At 38.5% G+C, this 25,697-nt stretch overlaps 1 protein-coding gene across 2 annotated transcripts in view; it reads left to right on the plus strand.

The window, feature by feature from the left end:
• LOC110461666 overlaps window positions 1-25,697 on the plus strand; it is a 65,989-nt gene that overhangs the window by 17,486 nt on the left and 22,806 nt on the right. For both annotated transcript variants that reach the window (XM_021515235.1, XM_021515234.1), the window contains exons 3-5: window positions 3,430-3,518; window positions 18,081-18,187; window positions 23,865-23,902. In XM_021515235.1, the coding sequence (XP_021370910.1) occupies window positions 3,430-3,518; window positions 18,081-18,187; window positions 23,865-23,902 (234 nt within the window). The remainder of the gene's footprint in view (window positions 1-3,429; window positions 3,519-18,080; window positions 18,188-23,864; window positions 23,903-25,697) is intronic.

Genomic DNA, 25,697 nt, shown 5'->3' on the forward strand with positions numbered 1-25,697 from the left:
CAGAAACTGACTATAATATGATACACCCAACCTTCCTTCCTTTCTACATACACAGAAACTGACTATAATATGATACACCCAACCTTCCTTCCTTTCTACATACACAGAAACTGACTATAATATGAGCTCTTTCCATGTGTAACCAAATACTGCGAGGAACCTTCATATTAAGTTTGAGAAAGATCCCTGTAGGATTTTCTAAGAAATTGTGCTAGCAAACTTTACTCTCAAAATTCAAGATTGCCACTAAAAAGAACAGTGGTAAACCCTTTCACCCCTAAGTAACTTTAATAGACTCTACCATACATAGATCTGAATGAGTCCATTATGGTCGAAAATATAATATATAATAATATCAGTTTGATAATATTTTTACCAATAGTATTTACCAAAAAAGTTAACGTTGAGGTCTGTAAATATGGAAAATACAAGCTGGAAACTGTAGTACCAAGATTGTAAGATGATGAGCACAAGGAATAAAAATGGCCTGACATCGTGAAACTCCTGCTCAGATCATTAGAGTTGACAGGTATGGAGCCCCCCCAACCATCCTATCTTTCACTGACTAAGATTATGAGCCAATCTCTCCAAATCCTTATATACAGAGAAACTGACTATAGTTTGATGAACTAGTACTTCTATCGATTAATTTCTGTAACACATCAAAGAACTGTTCCTACATTATAGAAGAAATAAATACCCCGGTAATTGCATAGATTGTTGAGACACTTCCACCTTCACACATAAACAGAAACTGATAATAGTTTAATGAGCCCCTTCCAAAAAAATCAGACACTCAAGTTATTGTATGAGCCCCACACTCCTCCCCTCTTTCCAACTTACACAGAAACTGACTATAGTTTGCTGACATGTTTACCTTAGAGTATGTGTATAAGGTCAGGTCAAGCAGAGGTCACAGTCAGAGGTCAAAATCCTGGTATACATTGCAGTCAGAAGAAACATCCATTATAATCCTAGAGGATGTCTTTTTTTTTTTATTGAAAACACTTTAATTAGCAATAAATGTGTCAACCTGTTTATTATATAGGGCTGCCCATAAAACCCATATCTCATCATCTCCTATAAATAACTGGATGAATCACACTTGTTTACTTGTTGTATTTTAGCTGGCTCATTATCATAGCCTAGGTCACTGTCTTACTGAGTATGGAAAGCAATAAAATCAAAAAGAAAAAATAAGGGTTTCCAAAAGGCTTATTATCACATTATTGAAAGTTATATATTGAGCTCTACTAACTAAATTGTTAAAACTAATATCTTTCATACATTTAGTTTCATTGATAAATCAGTATTGATGCTTAATACATTGAATGGACATCTATTAAGATTTTCGATTTAATATGGTTATAACTAAGATCTAATGGGCTTTGTAGGTTCTTTAAAAGCTTTATCAAAAGGGTTTATAACTTAAATGTGAACAACCAACTCTATAAAGTTTTGGGATTTAAAATGGTCACCATGGCATTTACATTGATAAGACAAGTGGGATTGTGACCTGTGTTCTGGTGGAGTTTGTTGATACTTTGTGAAAATGATTCACAGGAGACCATCTTTATATTGAATGGCCGCCTTTTATATCAAGATTCAAGATGGCAGCCCTGGCTACTGCTTCAAGTTCTATTCCGCTGGCTAATAGGGAGTAGGGTTGTAATGGTTAGAAATAATGCCAGTTGGGTAACTGTCTAGCTGTGCTTAATCATTCGAACCCAAACAGGATAGTTTTTTGTGCCATGAAACTACAGGCACCATTACATAAACAAACATAACTCAATATGGTTATGCCTTGTAAATATAGTTGCAAATTCTTAAAAATCTTTATGAATTGGTTTCTGATCGATAGCCTCCCAACTGGGAATTCTGTTTGTTTTAACGCTATGCACACATATTTGTATTTTCTGTGCATATATTATGTGTATACAACCTTGAACACTGTATTAAAAGTTTATTGTATACATGTACTTAATGGTTCAGTAATGACTGATCAAAAGGGTTTTCAACAACAGTTAGGAATACCATTTGTGACAAGGATAATCAGTTAATAAAATATCTCCACTATATCTGATTCAATTTAAGGCCCACCATTGTTTTTCAAACGGGGATCAAACCCAAGATCCTGGACTTCCTTGTATATATGTCAGACGCTCTGCTACTGAGTCACTGTATGTCAGACGCTCTGCTACTGAGTCACTGTATGTCAGACGCTTTACCACTGATTCACGGTATGTCAGACGCTCTGCTACTGAGTCATTGTATGTCAGACAGTCTACCACTGAGTCAATGTATGTCAGACGCTCTGCTACTGAGCCACTTTATGTCAGATGCTCTGCTACCTAGCCACTGTATGTCAGACGCTCTGCTACTGAGCCACTTTATGTCAGACGCTCTGCTACCTAGCCACTGTATGTCAGACGCTCTACTACTGAGCCACTGTATATCAGACACTCTACCACTGAGCCACTGTATGTCAGGACCTGTAGGAGAGATATATGTCCTTGCTGGTTTGTTGTCAGAATACATAGTGATGTGGACTAGACTGGTATTACATGTGCAGTGCTGATAAATCACTATACTCACCTATCTAGGATTATGGATCTGAAACATTGTGTTAATTACTAAATAGGTAATAAAAACTTGATTTAAATCTAAGAAGGCATGACCAATCTATGTTTACAGATTAGGTCAGCATGCATTTTAGGAACTGTTGGTCTGGACCTCACAGGTTTGAGTCAGTGGGCTTTTACTTTGAATGAATCAGGTGTTGCTCCTGAGGCCAAAGAGATGGGGAACCAAAAAATGAATTTTATGTGTAAAATTGCAATTCTATACTACTTAAAAATGATTAAGATCTAAACAACATAACCTTGGTCTGGTCCCAACTTTAACCCAGGGACTTGGTCCCAATGTCACAAAAGAAAGCTGTAGAGATCCCCATCCCACTCAACCATACATATTATACTGGAAAAAAGAACATCAACTATATTCTGTATAGTTACTGTGTATACCTGAAAAAAGTACATCAGCTATTTCCCGAGGCGTACACTGGAGAGATAGTTTTGATTAGAAAATATTTGTAAACCATAAGCTGTATAGCTTCACTCCCAACTACTCTTTTGATGACAATGGAGCCAAATGCAAGTGTAGCTATAGGTGTATTAGGTCAGAAGGTGTGTTTTAGTTCCCAGACTAACACACAGGACTAAAACAGAGTCAGGCAAAAGTGGGGATATATTCGATTTAACCAGTTACTTTTATATAGAGGCCACTAATCTTGACTTGTCCTTGGGTACTTTTTTCCCCCAGAAATTTGTATTAGCTTGGGTAAATATGTCAAGAATCCTAGTCACATGTACATGTGTTTTCTCACAGCTGCCAAGGTGAAGATTTTGAAATTAAATTTATTTGTTTCAGAATTTGACGGAGATACCGTCTTGTGTAGGGTTTGTGGTGACAAAGCAAGTGGCTTCCATTATGGAGTGCATGCCTGTGAGGGCTGTAAGGTGAGTCAATGATTTTTCTATTTCTTTTCCACAGGGGCCTGTGCCTTGTAACTTTTGGAAAACGTTGCACACAAATAGCATGATTTTGTGAAATTGATTAATATTCAGGAGAAGTGACTTTATAACTGACTCAAATTATCTTTTAAAAACATCATCGTGAGCACACACCTACCATAGTTTCTTGCATATTGCCCGGGGACTCTACATTTTTAGCCCACTATCATCAGATGTGAGCTTTTCAAATCATCCTGCATCTGTAGTCCGTCATGTCTGTCCTTAAACAAATCTTGTTATCCCTGTTTCTCACAAAGAACTGGAGGGATCTTTCTCAAATTTGATATGAAGGTTCCCCTTGGTACCTAGTTGTGCATATTTACCTTTTAGACTGATCAGATAAACAAAATGGCTGACAGATGCTATATTGGATTTTGACAGTTAAGGATTATTATCGCTATTTCTCAAAAAGTACTGGAGGGATCTCTCTCAAATTTAATATGAAGGTTCCCCTTGTTCGGTAGTTTGACACTAATCTTTGATAGAACTTAATAATGAATAGTGCTGTCGGGGATAGAATCGATGATATTTTTGTACAGATCATAATTTTCTTGCTATTTCATGTACAAAGTTGCTAAAGGTAAGTATTTTGACAAGGTAAAGGTTTTGCTGCAAAAATAGGGTCTTATATGCACCTCATTTTACAGAGTTATAGCCTTTTGTTCATTTTCGTGTCACTTGGGAAGCTATGGCGACATACAGATCAATCTGACAGGGTTGATGTCGTTGTTCCTGTCAGTTGTTTGAACAGTTTCGGTGTATTAACTCTTGAAGGATCCTGGATCTAGAATTCAGTTAATCTGCCATTGGCCATCTTGGATTTCATATAGATATGGTTCCAGATGACGTCTTTTGGCAAAATTAAATGAAGGTGGACATTTTATTGACTATAGAAGTAGAGTGGAGTTGATTTGTAACAGTGTTACTGTACTATACATGTTTACCAACAGGACGGAGCTTATTGACCCAGTGCTGTGCTAATGATATTGATCCTAATGAACTGACCATTGTGTGACCCATGTATGACCTCGACATGACCTTGGCAGGCTGTAACAATGCCTGGATCCCAGGGGTATTTTGTTGTTATTGATCTGCCCCCACACTCACAGTGGCCCTTCATTCATCTATTGCTATCATGGAACATGCTGCTGAAATTATCTTTGGTCTTCCTAGTAAATATCCTGGGTCAAATAGAGATGGAAAGGTCAGCTTGAGGACACTGGTCAAGTGTTTAGTCACTAGGTCACCAGTGACATACATTGGAATGAGCAAGTCACTGATTGATAGGAGTAAATAAGGATATTTGGTCTGATTGGAAATCCTGGCTTGATCTATAACCAAGATGGAGTAGTAGGACTGCCACAGTATAGGTGTACCATCATATATTGTCATACACCAAAAACATATTGCAAAATATTCCTTTTGCCAATTCTTGTTGAAGAAACTTTGTAAATAATATAAGAAATCTTTGATTTCTAAGGTGCTCAACCTATTCTTAATACTCTGGGTAAAGCAAACGAACAAGTTAATTAACCCTTCCTGTAATAAAATTAGCTGCTTAAAGAGACTTCTTAATTGAGTTGTGAAGGAAAAAACACATCCTACCTGGTTTATTAGATTATTGGATTACCTGGCCATGAAGGGCCATGGGAGCTTATGCTGGCACCATGTCCATTGTTTGTTCTTCAACTTTTCATTTAAAACATTACTACTCTGGAATGGCTCAGTGGATTTTCACAAAATTTTGTCTTTAGCGCTGATTGGCCAAGGTGATTCATGATCAGTTATTTATTAACAAATGAACAAAGGATGTGGTCCCCTGCTATGTAATGATCCCTATCCAATAACCATATACATATATTAATGAACAAACAGTTGACCGGGAAATGAAGAGAAGAGTGTGGTCATGCTACCATAATTAAATTAGAATTAACATGTAACACTGGCATGATGTATGTGATCCTAAGATGTGGAAAAGGTGAGAGATGAACGATGCCGATGGCTTGATGACAAGGCGATGACCCTAATCAATGACTGGCTGGGGGTCAGGGATGCAAACATAGTGGTAGTGCTCAGTCATACGTGAGAATCAACATCTTCCTTCTATTGAATTCTTTAATCTAAAGGATGACTGCTACCTGCAACGTATACGTACAAACATAATATAATGATTATTTAATAATTGTCCTAGGGGTTATGACTGTCCCCACCTGTTGTACATACAATTTCTGGGTATGAAGAGACCAAAACACTTAAGCTACAATGATTGATCATGGGGTTCATCCTAGCCCCCGGGACTAAGTCCCTGGATCATAACATGGAATTAGTTGAGATCTGCAACCCATAACCATCTATACAATTGCTATGCATGAACAAATAAACACAGTCATGCTACCAGAATTAGACCAGAGGTATGGCCCAGCTAGTAAGGACTTTGTCCTAGAGCCATAATATGGAAATGGTTGAGATCCCCATCAACTGACATGTAGGGGGAGCATTAGGATCCATGAGTACCTTGTTAAGGTTTGAATAATACCAGTCTTGTCTTAAATCTATTTCCTGTTTTCTATCAGGTCATGTCTGAGCAATGATCAGGTGCATATTTGCAAGGTTAATTTATTTTGTAATGCTCTGATAATTTAATAAGTTTTTGACAAATCCCTCATTTTATGACCGTCTTTCCCCTTTCCCCACTCACAGACTAGGCTAACTGTATGTATCTGAGTATGAGTAACAGAGCAGGAACAGGTGTATTACGTTGTATAAACTGAGGAACTCTTGTTATCATACAATTGATTCTTGCAGTATAACAGTCACTGGGGATCAATGGCTTATTTCTTTGTTGTGGTAAACAAGAACTACCAAACTAGTGTGGTCAAAATCTAGGTCAGTCCATTACACAAGACCTGGGATCAGTAGTCCTGTGTTCATGATATGCAGCAGTGACTAACAGGTTCAGACAGAAAACCAACATACATGTAGTTTGATGTTTCTATATATGAGCTGTTGATTGTTAGTAATTGAGTATAAACCCCACATGTACACAAGTTGTATCCAGCACACAAACACATCATTGGTAAATGTACCAATGTTTGTCACCTGTAAACATACCAATGTTTGTCACCAGTAAACATACCAATGTTTGTCACCTGTAAATGTACCAATGTTTGTCACCAGTAAACATACTGATGTTTGTCACCATTAAACATACAAATGTTTGTCACCAGTAAACATACCAGTGTTTGTCACCTGTAAATGTACCAATGTGTGTCACCAGTAAACATAACAATGTTTGTGACCAGTAAACACACCAATGTTTGTCACCAGTAAATACACCAATGTTTGTCACCATTAAACATACCAATGTTTGTCACTAGTAAACATAACAATGTTTGTCACCAGTAAACATACCAATGTTTGTCACCAGTTAACATACCAATGTTTGTCACCTGTAAATGTACCAATGTTTATCACCAGTTAACATACCAATGTTTGTCACCAGTTAACATACCAATGTTTGTCACCTGTAAATGTACCAATCTTTGGCACCAGTAAACATACCAATGTTTGTCACCAGTAAATGTACCAATGTTTGTCACCAGTAAACATAACAATGTTTGTCACCAGTAAATGTACCAATGTTTGTCACTAGTAAACATAACAATGTTTGTGACCAGTAAACACACCAATGTTTGTCACCAGTAAACATACCAGTGTTTGTCACCTGTAAATGTACCAATGTTTGTCACCAGTAAACATAACAATGTTTGTCACCAGTAAACATAACAATGTTTGTCACCAGTAAACATACCAATGTTTGTCACCAGTAAACATACCAATGTTTGTCACCTGTAAATGTACCAATGTTTGTCACCAGTAAACATACCAATGTTTGTCACCAGTAAACACACCAATGTTTGTCACCATTAAACATACCAATGTTTGTCACCTGTAAATGTACCAATGTTTGTCACCAGTAAACATACCAATGTTTGCCACCTGTAAATGTACCAATGTTTGTCACCAGTAAACATACCAGTGTTTGTCACCTGTAAATGTACCAATGTTTGTCACCAGTAAACACACCAATGTTTGTCACCAGTAAACACACCAATGTTTGTCACAAGTAAACATACCAATGTTTGTCACCAGTAAACACACCAATGTTTGTCACCAGTAAACACACCAATGTTTGTCACAAGTAAACATACCAATGTTTGTCACCAGTAAACATACCAATGTTTGTCACGAGTAAATGTAACGATGTTTGTCACCAGTAAACATACTGATGTTTGTCACCATTAAACATACCAATGTTTGTCCCCTGTAAACATACCAATGTTTATCACCAGTTAACATACCAATGTTTGTCGCGAGTAAATGTAACGATGTTTGTAACCAGTAAATGTACCAATACCAATGTTTGTCACTAGTAAACATAACAATGTTTGTGACCAGTAAACACACCAATGTTTGTCACAAGTAAACATACCAATGTTTACAGGTGACAAACATTTGTATATTTACTGGTGACAAACATCGGTACATTTACTGGTGATAAACATACCAATGTTGGTCACCAGTAAATGTACCAATGTTTGTAAAAAGTAAAAATACCAATGTTTGTCACGAGTAAATGTAACGATGTTTGTTACCAGTAAACATACTGATGTTTGTCACCATTAAACATAACAATGTTTGTCACCAGTTAACATACCAATGTTTGTCACCTGTTAATGTACCAATGTTTATCACCAGTTAACATACCAATGTTTGTCACCAGTTAACATACCAATGTTTGTCACCCGTAAATGTACAATGTTTGTCCCCAGTAAACACACCCAATGTTTGTCACCAGTTAACATACCAATGTTTGTCGCCAGTAAAAATACCAATGTTTGCCACCTGTAAACATACCAATGTTTGTCACCTGTACATGTACCAATGTTTATCACCAGTTAACATACCAATGTTTGTCCCCAGTAAATGTACCAATGTTTATTGGTGACAAACATTGTACATTTACTGGGGACAAACATTGGTATGTTAAATGGTGACAAACATTGGTGCATTTACTGGTGATAAACATCGGTCCATTTCCTGGTGACAAACATTGGTATTGGTACATTTACTGGTGACAAACATACCAATGTTTGTCACCAGTAAATGTACCGATGTTTATCACCAGTAAATGTACCAATGTTTGTCACCTGTAAACATACCAATGTTTGTCACCAGTAAATGTACAATGTTTGTCACCAGTAAATGTACCAATGTTTGTCAACAGTAAACACACCAATGTTTGTCACCAGTAAATATACCAATGTTTGTCACCAGTAAACACACCCAATGTTTGTCACCAGTAAACACACCAATGTTTGTCACCAGTAAATATACCAATGTTTGTCACCAGTAAACATACCAATGTTTGTCACCAGTAAATGTACCAATGCTTAAGTAAATATGCATTGACCCAATTAAAGGTCAAACATCGGAGATGAATTACAGGTGAGCGATGCATGCCAATTGGGCATACCAAACATACCAATGTTTGTCACCAGTAAACATACCAATGTTTGTCACCAGTAAACATACCAATGTTTGTCACCAGTAAACATACCAATGTTTGTCACCTGTAAATGTACCAATGTTTGTCACCAGTAAACATACCAATGTTTGTCACCAGTAAACACACCAATGTTTTTCACCAGTAAACACACCAATGTTTGTCACCAGCAAACATACCAATGTTTGACACCAGTAAACATACCAGTGTTTGTTACCAGTAAATATACCAGTGTTTGTCACCAGTAAATGTACCAATGTTTGGCACCAGTAAATGTACCAATGTTTGTCACCAGTAAACACACCAATGTTTGTCACCAGTAAACATACCAATGTTTGTCACCTGTAAATGTACCAATGTTTGTCACCAGTAAACATACCAATGTTTGTCACCAGTAAATGTACCAATGCTTAAGTAAATATGCATTGACCCAATTAAAGGTCAAACATCGGAGATGAATTACAGGTGAGCGATGCATGCCAATTGGGCCTGTTGAGTACCAGTGCATGTTGTTTATAAAATGGTGTGAGATTAGAGAACAGGAATGACCTATAAATATAACTGGGTTTGATCCAAACTGTTAACTGTGTTTAACAGAGTCTACAATCATGATAATTAAACATTTACTGACTAAATATTTAAATGTCAACACCTGTTAGTTTCTCTTACCAGTCACTGTTCATAAAGCTGTGTATCCTGACAATTTTATAAATATCAATTTATCAGCCATATGTTCCTTTGTGTACTGGTGGTTAAAGTTCACTATAGTTTATAATTGGAAAATAACACTTTTAAGAATATTTTCCTTATTTTTAGCTGGGATAATTCAAACTTGATAAGATTTATTATCATAAATGGGATGATAGATTGAAAGTATGAAACATTAAGACCCTGATCTACTCATTGGGAGCTAAGGGTTGGATCTTTATCGGAAACATGGCAAAAATATCAATATTTTCAAGACCTTACACAGTTGCATAGCCATATTTTGTTTAAATCTACTATTTTGCTTTGTAACATAACAACAACAACAAATATTCTTTATGAGGTCCCCAGCAAGTGATCTCATTTTTCTGCCAATATGAAAATCCAAGATAACCACTGTAGCTTCTGATTGGCAAAGACAATTTTGATTTTGAACTTGTAAGCATTAAGGCTCATAAACCTACGAGAAAAGTACATGCATCCCTGGATTATGTGTTGTAATCCTGTGTTTTAGTCCTGTGATTTCTCTAGATGGTTTTTACTGGATATCTCTAGCTATAAATCCTTGGATAACCCACAACTTTGGGCTCTGAGGTCAAATGTTAACTTGGTCTATAATGTGCGTTCAAATATTGAAGATTCTTCAGTTCCATTACATCCGGGTTATATTTAGCTTGAAGGAATTGGAGTTTGACTATATTTCCTGATCAATCACCTTGCCCTAATTTCAAGGTCAAATGGGTGAAGTAAGTTTAAAACTTCAAACAACATTATGTAAATAGTCATGAAGTCTAAAGTTTTGATACAGTGGAACCTGCTCATTATGATATTTTATCTGCCAGAGAAAAATATTATAATAATTAAACAATCAAGCCATTTTCGGCTGTATTAAGGTTGTCTGAACCAGGAGTAACTTGTACTGATATAATTTCTACCTTCATTTTCAAAATGACTCCTATCAATTTCTCGGAACGCAAGTGTTATTCTAGGTTAAATATAATTTAACGGTCAATAAGGTGGAAGAAATGATTTATATACCGGTTTAAAACATTCTTGTGATGCCATCCATTGTTATAATTGTCCATTATATAGAATATGAGTACTGTTATATGCATAACTGTCCAATATGTTACAAAAACTGTCCAATAAGATCATAAAACTGTCCAATATTTTAATATTGTACAGTTTGTTAAAAATAACGGACATGTTTTTGGACCAGTTTAAGAAGAACATAGAAACTGGAGCATGACAATATATCCATCAAAATTTAGTTGCATTATTGAAACAGGTGAATCCACTGTTACAGATACAATGTACTCCCCTTTAGAATCTTAGGGTAAATGACACCTCACCCGCGCTAACAGATAACTCCCTATTATTAGTATTAGTGTTACTGGAGTCAGCAAGTTTTAATTTTTTCACTGGTGATGCCATATTTTCAATTCCTTGCACAACACTGCTAACATTTGCCAGCTGCGCATCACATGTACGCTTATATGAACGAATGGCAGCTGACCGATGTCCAGTTTTTTCTGCCACTAATTGTTCGTCGAATCCTGCCTTATAGAGGCGTGTCGCAGCAGTCGCTCGTAGGGAATGGTTAGTGAAATATCCTTTAAATCCAGCCTCCTCACACAACTTCCCCACTGTCTGCTGCAAGATATGTACAACCAGTGGAGAATCACAGTACCTGAACAGTCCGGGCTGGGGGTCTTCTTTGGCCTTAGGTACAATTCTGTTGTAAATGTTGACTGTGTTAAAAATACTTCTTCACTATCGGAACTCATGATTGGAATGAGATAAGTACTATACCTGGGTGTATTTCATACCTGGTATATGCAGTTGCATACAAATCATGCAAAGTGAGATTGATATACATGACTGACCTCAGTATACAGTGTAGTTGAAAAACTGTCCAATATGTTATGAATAGCTTTCACGGTAATTGATTCTTAGTGAAACTGTCCAATATTATCACAATGCACCAAAACAATGATCACAATTGATACTAGGGGACATGTTTTAAGTAAAATATAAGCCGAAAACTGTCTATTATGTAAAATATTGGACAGTCTTCGGCGCTACGCGCCTCAGACTGTCCAATATTTTACATAATAGACAGTTTTCGGCTTATATCCTTTACATATAATCATGATTTACCGATTTTGGAATAAAAACTTTCGTAATTAGTTCTTATAAGTAAATATTTTTCTGCATAATGTCAATGACGATCACATGACAATCGCATGACAATCGCATGCCTAACAACTTGTATAGAAACAGAAACCATCCTACATGATAATGCAACCGTGTAACAGTGCAGTTACCTAATGATACTAGCCTTTATCCTCTAATGATGTCTGGACAACTCCTGTATAAGCACAATGAGCATGGACAGCAGTCTGTGCCTCCAGGCAATGTAGATGGCTGGATGGTATTTGTGATGTACAGGTGCTAACAACTGTTTGACAAATGGATAGGTTAAAATAGTAAGGTTTTGAGTGTTCAGGGATAAATGGCAGTTTTAGTAATATGAGGTGAATTTACGATGAATATATAAATATAAGATCACGGTTGGGTCCGACTTTACCAGGAACAGGGAGTATTTGATTTATGAATGCGTGTTAGAGTAAGTAGGGTTTCACTCCTAATCAATACATCCAACGATTCATTCCTGTGAACATTGCATATCATATAGAAAATCTAAATTTGGACACATCATTGGATATGGATTTCAGAATGTCAATGTACAAAAGTGGTTATCTTTCTTCGAATCCTTATTGTTTGAAATAAAGTAAGCACAGTTTAGACCAATTTTCGACTGGGTTTTCTTTTCCTCATTCATACATATCATATCACTTGAACATGTTAATAGGTCACCGGGTTTTGAAAGCTGAAAAAGGACAGAAAACCAATTTTTCTGTTATGCCGTATTCCGGTTAATGATGTACTCTTCTGAGGTTTCAATCACGTTCAAGTCTCGTTTTGATCTGGTGTAACATGTTTTTGTAATATTTAACAAATTATGATCTAGTAGCAAACAACCATTTTAAAAAATATGTAAAAAAAACTAGATGCCTGGTGTTTGTAGAACTTTTTTTTACAAGAATTTAAAAAAATTACCAATTTGGCGGCCATTTTGAAAATCTGAATTAATGTGTTTTTCTTGCACTTCACAAAAGGCCAAAGTCAAAAATTCCTGTATTAAACTTTTTTTCTTATATTGATTTTTGGAAAAAGGAGATAATGGCATAGTAGAAAATGCAAAAAAATATACATGTCCGTGTGTTCATTTTTGTGCTATTAATCGGTCAAAGATACCAATTTAACACAATAGGTGATTTTAGGTGAATTTTCGGGTTTTGACCATTTGCAGAACAAATTCATACAATTTCTTCCAAGTGTGTTATCATATATGTATGAATGTTTGTAGAATTGATAAAAACATTATTTTCTTTTAAACTATAGAAGTAAAATTTCTTAATCTTATTCATTTTACTCAGAAATGCGATTTTAGTTACTCCTACCCCTTATTTTTTGATGAAAAATGTTCTTTTTTTCACCATTTTATGCAGATTAAACGCTTGATATAAAAAAATCCTGTATTAAAGTTTTTTTGGTATTCAATAAATCAAAAGAAATGTATTTCTCTTTCTAAAACAAACACAAAAATGGGTGGTCGGTGTGCTTCTTTTTTAGTCCCATTATTATTTGTGTTATTTTTCACCTTTTTCGGGGTCAAAAATCAAAAGTGCTTCAGTTACCCTAATATGTAAAAAAAATACCAATAATATATAACTTTCCACTTTTTTTGCATATTATTTTAATCATATTGAACATTATAATATTGTACAGCAAAATTGAACCTGCTACATTTAAAAATGTCAAAAAAGGTTATATTTTGCCCTTTGTGAAGCACAAGAAATTCACATAAATACACTTTTTCAAAATGGCCGCCAAATTGGTCATTTTTTTCAAATTCTTGTAAAAAAAATCTACACACAACAGACATCTAGTTTTTTGACATGTTTTTCAGATGTGTGTTTGCTATTAAACCTATCATAATTTGTTAAATATTACAAAAACCTGTTACACCAGATCAAAACGAGACTTGAACGTGACTGAAACCTCAGAAGAGTACATCCTTAATATCATGTTTTTCTCTGAGAAATAAAGTGATATCAAGAAAATTCTAAATTACTGTATTTAGAAAAGAACTATTTATAGTCTTTTTTTCCTGTATAACATTTTATAGGGCAAGCAGAAATGGTTTTGGCAAGTAAATTCTAAGGTCTACTTCAAACTAGCCTAGGGCAAGTGCTTTTAACATGTTTTCTACACCCCTGTATCAGGTAATAATGGAGGTCCCAACTGTTATAACTATATACACATACCTACAGATCTCCACCAGATTTACTGTCAAGTATTCTTACAGACAGAATGATGGAGCCTGATATTGCAAAATATTTACAGTACTAGGTTTAATGAGAATATTTTGCTATGATTGCATATCCAGGTGGGCAATACAGCCCTCTGGGCCTGTTGTTTGCTCTATAGTTGATGTCAAATTACCAGGGAGCCTCAGTGTGGTTACCAATAGAGTATGACAGCAATGAAAACACAATAGTTTCCATGGTTTTAGGTTAGTAGTTTGTTTTGTTGCTGAATTTCTCGGTCAGTGACCCAGTTGAAAACTATTGATTGTAGGGAATGTACTGGGTCACACTGGAATGTTATATAGAGCCCTATACACTAAAGCACTGCCGCACCACCACCACAGTCAATAAGGCCATCAAATCTCCTACCTCTCTGCTCCAGATCTATTCCTTCTCCCAGTCCACCCCGACAATGCTGCCTCTCTGCTCCAGATCTATTCCTTCTCCCAGTCCAACCCGACAATGCTACCTCTCTGCTCTAGATCTATTCCTTCTCCCAGTCCACCCCGACAATGCTACCTCCATCCCGACAATGCTACCTCTATGCTCCAGATCAATTCCTTCTCTCAGTCCACCCCGACAATGCTACCTGTCTGCTCCAGATCTATTCCTTCTCCCAGTCCGCCCCGACAATGCTACCTCTCTGCGCCAGATCTATTCCTTCTCCCAGTCCATCCCGACAATGCTACCTCTATGCTCCAGATCTATTCCTTCTCTCAGTCCACCCCGACAATGCTACCTGTCTGCTCCAGATCTATTCCTTCTCCCAGTCCACCCCGCCAATGCTACCTCTCTGCTCCAGATCTACTCCTCTGCTCCAGATCTATTCCTTCTCCCAGCCCACCCCGACAATGCTACCTCTCTGCCCCAGATCTATTCTTTCTCCCAGTCCACCCCCACAATGCTACCTCTCTGCCACAGATCTATTCCTTCTCCCAGTCCAACCGACAATGCTACCTCTCTGCTCCAGACCTATTCCTTCTCCCAGTCCACCCCGACAGTTACCTCTCTGCCTCAGATCTATTCCTTCTACCAGTCCACCCCGACAATGCTACCTCTATGCTCCAGATCAATTCCTTCTCTCAGTCCACCCCGACAATGCTACCTCTCTACTCCAGATCTTCTATTCCTTCTCCCAGTCCAACCGACAATGCTACCTCTCTGCTCCAGACCTATTCCTTCTCCCAGTCCACCCCGACACTGCTACCTCTCTGCTCCAGATCTATTCCTCCTCCCAGTCCACCCCGACAATGCTATCTCTCTGCCCCAGATCTATTCCTTCTCCCAGTCCCCCCCCACAATGCTCCCTCTCTGCCACAGATCTATTCCTTCTCCCAGTCCACCCCCACAATGCTACCTCTCTGCGCCAGATCTATTCTTTCTCCCAGTCCACCCCGACAATGCTCCCTCTCTGCCTCAGATCTATTCCTTCTACCAGTCCACCCCGACAATGCTACCTCTATGCTCCAGATCTATTCCTTCTCTCAGTCCACCCCGACAATGCTACCTCTCTACTCCAGATCTTCTATTCCTTCTCCCAGTCCAACCGACAATGCTACCTCTCTGCTCCAGACCTATTCCTTCTCCCAGTCCACCCCGACAATACTACCTCTCTGCTCCAGATCTATTCCTTCTCTCAGTCCCCCCCGACAATGCTACCTGTCTGCTCCAGATCTATTCCTTCTCCCAGTCCACCCCCACAATGCTACCTCTCTGCGCCAGATCTATTCTTTCTCCCAGTCCACCCCCACAATGCTACCTCTCTGCCACAGATCTATTCCTTCTCCCAGTCCACCCCAACAATGCTACCTCTCTGCTCCAGATCTACTCCTTATCCCAGTCCACCCCAACAATGCTTCCTCTCTGCTCCAGATCTATTCCTTCTCCCAGTCCACCCCCACAATGCTACCTCTCTGCTCCAGATCTATTCTTTCTCCCAGTCCACCCCGACAATGCTACCTCTCTGCCTCAGATCTATTCCTTCTCCCAGTCCACCCCGACAATGCTACCTCTCTGCCTCAGATCTATTCCTTCTCCCAGTCCACCCCCACAAAGCTACCTGTCTGCTCCAGATCTATTCCTTCTCCCAGTCCACCCCGCCAATGCTACCTCTCTGCTCCAGATCTACTCCTTCTCCCAGTCCACCCCGACAAGGCTACCTCTCTGCTCCAGATCTATTCCTTCCCCCAGTCCACCCCGACAATGCTACCTCTCATCCCGACAATGCTACCTCTATGCTCCAGATCTATTCCTTCTCCCAGTCCGCCCCGACAATGCTACCTCTCTGCTCAAGATCTATTCCATCTCCCAGTCCAACCCGACAATGCTACCTCTCTGCTCCAGATCTACTCCTTATCCCAGTCCACCCCAACAATGCTTCCTCTCTGCTCCAGATCTATTCCTTCCCCCAGTCCACCCCGACAATGCTACCTCTCTGCTCCAGATCTATTCCATCTCCCAGTCCAACCCCACAATGCTACCTTTCTGCCACAAATCTATTCCTTCTCCCAGTCCAACCCCACAATGCTACCTCTTTGCCACAGATCTATTCCATCTCCCAGTCCACCCCGACAATGCTACCTCTCTGCTCCAGATCTATTCCTTCTCCCAGTCCACCCCGACAATGCTAACTCTCTGCCACAAATCTATTCCTTCCCCCTGTCCAACCCCACAATGCTACCTCTCTGCCACAGATCTATTCCATCTCCCAGTCCACCCCGACAATGCTACCTCTCTACTCCAGATCTATTCCATCTCCCAGTCCAACCCCACAATGCTACCTCTCTGCCACAAATCTATTCCTTCTCCCAGTCCAACCCCACAATGTTACCTCTCTGCCACAGATATATTCCTTCTCCCAATCCACCCCGACAATGCTACCTCTCTGCTCCAGATCTACTCCTTCTTCCAGTCCACCCCGACAATGCTACCTCTCTACCCCAGATCTATTCCTTCTCCCAGTCCGCCCCGACAATGCTACCTCTCTGCCCCAGATCTACTCCTTCTCCCAGTCCACCCCGACAATGCTCCCTCTCTGCTCCAGATCTATTCCTTCTCCCAGTCCACCCCCACAATCTGTGCTTAACTGTTGTAATCTTACTGGGAATTGTCCCAAAAAAGGGGTTAAGAAACAATCCTACAAACATTGCAAATATTACTTCTTCAAACTGATCATCAATTTTGAGTATAATTTGAAATCCTTTGTGTCAGTCATAAAAGGCAAAACAAATTGGGTAGGGTTGGTAGGTTAGAAACTGTTATTTCTCATGTTATGGGTGGCATCTTAAATTTGTCTGATGTGCCGCATTTTGACATTGCTTTTAAACAATTCAAAGCTTTGATGTGCTTGAATGGCAGGTTTCAATATCATTGAATGGTTGATGCTTCAGACTAATTAGTCAGAGTGAAGCTTTAGTGCAACTGAAATTATATGTTAGTTAAAGGATGCATCACTGTTTTAACAGTTTTAAAATAATAAAATACATCATTGTCAAGTAATTGCATATAATATAGGTGATTTTGTTATACATCAGAGGCCAAATAATTCCCCTTCCCCCTGACAGCCAGCTGCTACATTGACATTGACTATGACATACCCTCATCAACATGCTAGTTACCAGTTACTTATTGCCAATTGCTTATTGCCATACAAAATATTAAACTTACAAGATTACAGCCCACTTGTTCTTGGTCAAAGCTAGCGCTACAGATACACACCTGTGAGACCGTTAAAGCCTACAGCCTTTATGTTTGATGATAATGACACTATAGATGGATTAAGCAAACTTTAATGTTTTTCAGGGATTTTTCCGACGCAGCATTCAACAAAAGATACAGTACCGTCCTTGTCTAAAGAATCAGCAATGTAATATAATGCGAGTTAATCGGAACCGATGCCAATACTGTCGGTAAGTAATAACTATATTTTCAAGGGTCAGGTTTTTCTACTCTGTTGGAACTTCATAGTCTACACACTTAAATTGACAGGAAATAGTTTTTAGGTCACCTGAGACAAAGTCTCAAGTGACCTATTGCGATCGCCTTTTGTCCGTCGTCCTCCGTCTTGTGTCCGTAAACAATTTACATTTTCGACTTCTTCTCCAAAACCCCTGAACCAATTTCAATGAAATTTTGCAGGGACCTTCCATGGACAAAGGTCAACAAAAATAATGGCCGGTTTATAGTCCCAAGACCCCAGGGGCCTGAGGGGCGGGGCCAAAAAGGGTCAAATTGACTAAAATTTCAAAAATCTTCTTCCCCAAAACCCCTGAACCAATTTCAATGAAATTTTGCAGGGACCTTCCAAGGACAAAGGTCAACTAAAAAAGTGGCCGGTTTAGTCCCAAGCCCCCAGGGGCCTGAAGCGCAGGGCCAAAAAGGGTCAAATTGACTAAAATTTCAAAAATCTTCTTCTCATGACCCATATATGGTAGAATCAAATGCTCTTCATAGATGGAAGGGTCTTAAGGTGCTTTACCGAAATTGTGAATTTCATGACCCTGGGGTCTCATGTTTCCCCCTGGGGAGGGGGTAAACTTTACTATAGTTTATATAGGGAAATCACATTTTGGACCAACATTTGTTTAATTTCCATTGGAAGTAATTCAATTTGGGTTAGCATTATCAGTATTAGGTAGCAGTTTGATAGTATGCACCTTTGAGCCCTGACTGACCCCCAGGGGCTGATGGGTGGGGCAAAAAAGGGTCGAATTTACTGAAATTTCAAAAATCTTCTTCTCAAGACCCAGATATGGTAGAATCAAATACTCTTCATAGATGGAAGGGTCTTAAGGTTTATGACCCTAGGGGCTCATTTTTCCCCCTTGGGGAAGGGGGAGGGGGGGGGGGGCAAAATTTATTATGGTTTATAATGGCAAATGATACTTTGAATATTACATGTTAATAACTTGATTGGAATTATAACCTTGAGTTGACAGTTTGATACTTTGGAAATTTTGAGCCAGCCCTACCCCCAAGGGCTGTAGGGTGGGGCTCAAAGGAGTCAGTGTGCTAAAATTTCTTCATTTAGAATCAGAGGTGTTAGTTTCAAATACTTTTTAGTCTGAAATCTGTATGCTTGATATTGAATAAGGTGGTTTTATTGTTTTTTGTCTCTTTGAATAATATTTCTGTTCATGTTAAAAACAAAATCAACTCTCTGTATAAATTTATCAGATGACCGTTAAAGCCCATGGGCCTCTTGTTTATGCAGCAATCTTAGCTTTTTTTTACCTAATGTATTACAGTATTTGGAGCATCCATTTATTTGTCAATTGTCTGTCATCTTTTCTGTACAACTACTTCTTAAGAACATGCAATTGTGTGTAGGGTTATGACATTTGTTTTGAAGCTCCTTTGTCAAAGTTAAAACACTCACACAGCATGTGACATGACATGTTGCATTAAGGTTAGTATGGAAATGTTCACCAAAATAACATCAATGTTCATAGGAAAATCTATACAGTTGTTGGATCTAGCTGGGAGGGATTGTATTTGAGATATCTAGACTGTTGTTGGATCTAGCTGTGAGTAATTTTATTTGAGATATCTAGACTGTTGTTGGATCTAACTGTGAGGAACTGTATTTGAGATATCTAGACTGTTGTTGGATCTGGCTGTGAGGGACTGTATTTGAGATATCTAGTCCGTTGTTGGATCCAGCTGTGAAGGATTGTATTTGAGATATCTAGACTCCCGTTGGATCTAGCTGTGAGGGATTGTATTTGAGATATATAGTCCGTTGTTGGAAATAGCTGTGAGGGACTGTATTTGAGGTATCTAGTCCGTTGTTGGATCTAGCTGTGAGGAACTGTATTTGGGATATCTAGTCCGTTGTTGGAAATAGCTGTGAGGGACTGTATTTGAGATATCTAGTCCGTTGTTGGATCTAGCTGTGAGGGATTGTATTTGAGATATATAGTCCGTTGTTGGAAATAGCTGTGAGGGACTGTATTTGAGATATCTAGTCCGTTGTTGGAAATAGCTGTGAGGTACTGTATTTGAGATATCTAGACTGCTGTTGGATCTAACTGTGAGTAATTTTATTTGAGAGATCTAGTCCGTTGTTGGATCTCCCTGTGAGGAACTGTATTTGAGATATCTAGACTGTTGTTGGAAATAGCTGTGAGGGACTGTATTTGAGATATCAATACAGGTGTTGGATCTAGCTGTGAAGGATTGTATTTGAGATATCTAGACTGTTGTTGGAAATAGCTGTGAGGGACTGTATTTGAGATATCTAGACTGTTGTTGGATCTAGCTGTGAGTAATTTTATTTGAGATATCTAGACTGCTGTTGGATCTAACTGTGAGTAATTTTATTTGAGATATCTAGTCCGTTGTTGGATCTACCTGTGAGGAACTGTATTTGAGATATCTAGACTGTTGTTGGAAATAGCTGTGAGGGACTGTATTTGAGATATCTAGACTGGTGTTGGATCTAGCTGTAAGGGATTGTATTCGAGATATCTAGTCCGTGGTTGGATCTAGCTGTGAGAGATTGTATTTGAGATATCTAGACTGGTGTTGGATCTAGCTGTAAGGGATTGTATTTGAGATATCTAGTCCGATGTTGGATCTAGCTGTGAGAGATTGTATTTGAGATATCTAGACTGGTGTTGGATCTAGCTGTAAGGGATTGTATTCGAGATATCTAGTCCGTGGTTGGATCTAGCTGTGAGAGATTGTATTTGAGATATCTAGACTGCTGTTGGATCTAGCTGTGAGTAATTTTATTTGATATATCTAGACTGTTGTTGGATCTAACTGTGAGGGACTGTATCTGAGATATCTAGACTGTTGTTGGATCTAGCTGAGAGGGACTGTATTTGAGATATCTAGTCCGTTGTTGGATCTAGCTGTGAGGGATTGTATTTGAGATATCCAGTCCGTTGTTGGATCTAGCTGTGATGGATTGTATTTGAGATATCTAGACTTTTGTTGGATCTAGCTGTGAGTAATTTTATTTGATATATCTAGACTGTTGTTGGATCTAACTGTGAGGGACTGTATTTGAGACATCTAGACTGTTGTTGGATCTAACTGTGAGGGATTGTATTTGAGATATCCAGTCCGTTGTTGGATCTAGCTGTGATGGATTGTATTTGAGATATCTAGACTGCTGTTGGATCTAGCTGTGAGTAATTTTATTTGAGACATCTAGACTGTTGTTGGATCTAACTGTGAGGGATTGTATTTGAGATATCCAGTCCGTTGTTGGATCTAGCTGTGAAGGATTGTATATGAGATATCTAGACTGTTGTTGGATCGAACTGTGAGGGATTGTAGTTGAGATATCTAGACTGTTGTTGGAAATAGCTGTGAGGGACTGTATTTGAGAGATCTAGTCCGTTGTTGGATCTTGCTGTAAGGGATTGTATTTGAGATATCTAGTCCGTTGTTGTATCTAGCTGTGAGAGATTGTATTTGAGATATCTAGACTGCTGTTGGATCTAACTGCGAGTAATTTTATTTGAGATATCTAGACTGTTGTTGGATCTAGCTGTGAGGGATTTTATTTGAGATATCTAGACTGTTGTTGGATCTAGCTGTGAAGGATTGTATTTGAGATATCTAGACTGTTGTTGAATCTAGCTGTTAGGGATAGATTAAGAGATTCCATGACTGTCATACTGAAGATAAAATATGTTTCTAGCCCCACAAAATTAAAGTGCAATCTAGAAGCCCACCTTTGCAAGTTCACTAGATTAGAATCCTATGCTGTGTTTGGTACAAAAATATAATCTTTTTGCATGTTTCTGTTGATGTAATGATTGGAAAGGTGTGTGAAACTAATCCAGAATAACGTTGATATAAATGTCTTTTCTGTTGCCTTTAAAAAGAAATTTGCTCCTAAAATATATGTAATGCTACCCTGGAGGTATGCTGCTTGCTAACATAGTTATATTTGGCTCCATTAAATGGTTGATGACGTCGACAATTCACTGTGTTGGAAGCTGAAAATAGAGTGTGGTGTCGCCCCCACTAGCGTCCATTGATTTTGTTGTCCCTGTACTTGTGCTATCACAGTAAATAACAGGAAGGCGTGGGAGACTCATTACCATATGAAATTTAGCTCTTAAGTAGGTCAATTTATTCGTCAGCAATCCCTGGCCTAACCTCCCTTTACTTGATCATTACAGCATCACTTTTCAAGGAATTTATAATATTCTGCTTATTGTAGTTTATGTGACAATATTTTAAATGCTGATATAAAAGATGTTGGTGACTTTATCCCTGTTTGAACTAGCATCTGACTTTCTGTACCTAGATAATGAGCTGACTCAGCACTTGTATCGGTGACGGGAAGCTTCATATGACACTAAGTCAAACCTCCAAATTGAGAATTTTTATCAATCTAATTGTGAAGTGTTAGCCATGTTGTTCAAATCTACAATGTATGGCCTGTTGTTTAAATCTGCAATGTATGGCCTGTTGTTTAAATCTACAATGTATGGCCTGTTGTTTAAATCTGCAGTGTATGGCCTGTTGTTTAAATCTACAATGTATGGCCTGTTGTTTAAATCTACAATGTATGGCCTGTTGTTCAAACACTGTTTTCCTTAATGTGTCATTAACAAAAATATTAAAAGCTGATTTTTGAGAGAAATGTAAATTTATATAAAAAAAAAGAATGTTGTTTAGATCACCTTAGACAAAATCTCATGTGATCAAATGGGATAGTCCTTTATTTGCTGTCGTGTGTTCATAAACAATAATTAAAGAGAAAAACCTAAATTTCACGGGAAGCTTAAGCTTCCATGGTCAAAGACAAACCAAAAAGGTGAATTATATCTGTCTCATCCCCATTGGGCCAAACTGGGTCAAATTGGCTTCAATTTTAACAACCATCTGCTTTTCATGGATGAAAACTCCTAAGGTGCTTGATAAATTGTGAAATCCATAACCCTTAAGTAACCGTTCCCCCCTGGGGGTGGGGGGTGGGGGCTGTTGAGGTTAACTATAGTTTATATACATCTTATTTATTTTTTGATGGAAAATACTTCAAGCTTGGTTGGAATTATTCCCATGTAAGTATAAAAATCAAAGCCTTGACTCGCCCCCAGGGCCTGAGGGATGGATGGACCTGTAGTGGTAAAATTGGCTCAATCTGTGGAACTGTTTTAATTTGGACCCAGATAGGCTAGAATCAAATTCACTTCAATGATAGAAAGTCCTAATGGGTGCGTTAACAAACCAGTGAGTTCCAGGATCTCCTATTCCCAATGGTGAAGGGATAACATTTTGCTGTAGTTTCTGTTTATAGAATATTTTATTATATGTATTGTTTGTGAAATCACACAAACAAATATCAACTGTGTAACAACTCTGGTGACAGTTCAGGCCCATGGGCCACCCACATTTCTCTCTCTTTTGATAAACTCTCATGATTTTCTACATTTTAAGTAAAATAAGATTGAGGTCTTATATGACAGCCGGCCTCTGGGGCTCTTATTTTGCCTTCTGCTAGTGATAAAAAGTTAGAGGAGAAAGAATTATGTTTAAATAATGTATTTATGAATGTCTATATCTGATTGATGCCATTTAAGTTTTCAGAACAGTACTCTTCTCTGATTTTGTTTTCAGATTAAAAAAGTGTATTGCTGTTGGGATGTCCCGAGATGGTATGTAGACAATGTTGCATCACAATGATCTGCGACTACTCCAAATCATCACTGTGCAAGAAATCTTTTGTTCCAAGATATTATAGATTAGTGATACACTTCCACATGAGAATGACAGTATTAATGTAATCCTTAGAAAAGTGGAGAGATTGATGATTGATTGTATCCTCATGGATAAACGGGAGGTTCAGTACTCAGCCTTTTGCTGAACCTCAAAATTGTACGCTCAGGTACCCTTGGGTCCAAGTTGAGCAAAATTGTTTTGTTTATGTATTTGAAGATATTTAAAATTGCTGCCAGGTGGCCATCTTGGTCTTTTATTTCAGGGCCAAAGTTTGTTACTGCTACCATTTTTTTGGGGTCATTTGGGAGTTGTAATCAGCGAAATGTTTGTGCTTGTCACCTCTTAAAACATATTCTACAAGGAATAGCCCCTGTACTTTGAACACAATCATGTTTGTTTAGAATATATTCTTTATAATAAATGTATTTATGATGATAACAAAGGAGATGTCATCGTAAGTAAACAACATATCTGAGTATTATGTTATCAAAGCATGAGTTAGTATAACCACTGTAGATATGTTTACCTCAATCATCACCTGGATACATATGTCTGATGCCAGGGCGGCATGAGTTAGTATAACCACTGTAGATACGTTTACCTCACTCATCACCTGGATACATATGTCTGATGCCAGGGCGGCATGAGTTAGTATAACCACTGTAGATACGTTTACCTCACTCATCACCTGGATACATATGTCTGATGCCAGGGCGGCATGAGTTAGTATAACCACTGTAGATACGTTTACCTCACTCATCACCTGGATACATATGTCTGATGCCAGGGCGGCATGAGTTAGTATAACCACTGTAGATACGTTTACCTCACTCATCACCTGGATACATATGTCTGATGCCAGGGCGGCATGAGTTAGTATAACCACTGTAGATACGTTTACCTCACTCATCACCTGGATACATATGTCTGATGCCAGGGCGGCATGAGTTAGTATAACCACTGTAGATACGTTTACCTCACTCATCACCTGGATACATATGTCTGATGCCAGGGCGGCATGAGTTAGTATAACCACTGTAGATACGTTTACCTCACTCATCACCTGGATACATATGTCTGATGCCAGGGCGGCATGAGTTAGTATAACCACTGTAGATACGTTTACCTCACTCATCACCTGGATACATATGTCTGATGCCAGGGCGGCATGAGTTAGTATAACCACTGTAGATACGTTTACCTCACTCATCACCTGGATACATATGTCTGATGCCAGGGCGGCATGAGTTAGTATAACCACTGTAGATACGTTTACCTCACTCATCACCTGGATACATATGTCTGATGCCAGGGCGGCATGAGTTAGTATAACCACTGTAGATACGTTTACCTCACTCATCACCTGGATACATATGTCTGATGCCAGGGCGGCATGAGTTAGTATAACCACTGTAGATACGTTTACCTCACTCATCACCTGGATACATATGTCTGATGCCAGGGCGGCATGAGTTAGTATAACCACTGTAGATACGTTTACCTCACTCATCACCTGGATACATATGTCTGATGCCAGGGCGGCATGAGTTAGTATAACCACTGTAGATACGTTTACCTCACTCATCACCTGGATACATATGTCTGATGCCAGGGCGGCATGAGTTAGTATAACCACTGTAGATACGTTTACCTCACTCATCACCTGGATACATATGTCTGATGCCAGGGCGGCATGAGTTAGTATAACCACTGTAGATACGTTTACCTCAC

This window comes from Mizuhopecten yessoensis, unplaced genomic scaffold, assembly GCF_002113885.1.
Source record: "Mizuhopecten yessoensis strain PY_sf001 unplaced genomic scaffold, ASM211388v2 scaffold10649, whole genome shotgun sequence".
Taxonomy (NCBI): Eukaryota; Metazoa; Mollusca; class Bivalvia; order Pectinida; family Pectinidae; genus Mizuhopecten; species Mizuhopecten yessoensis.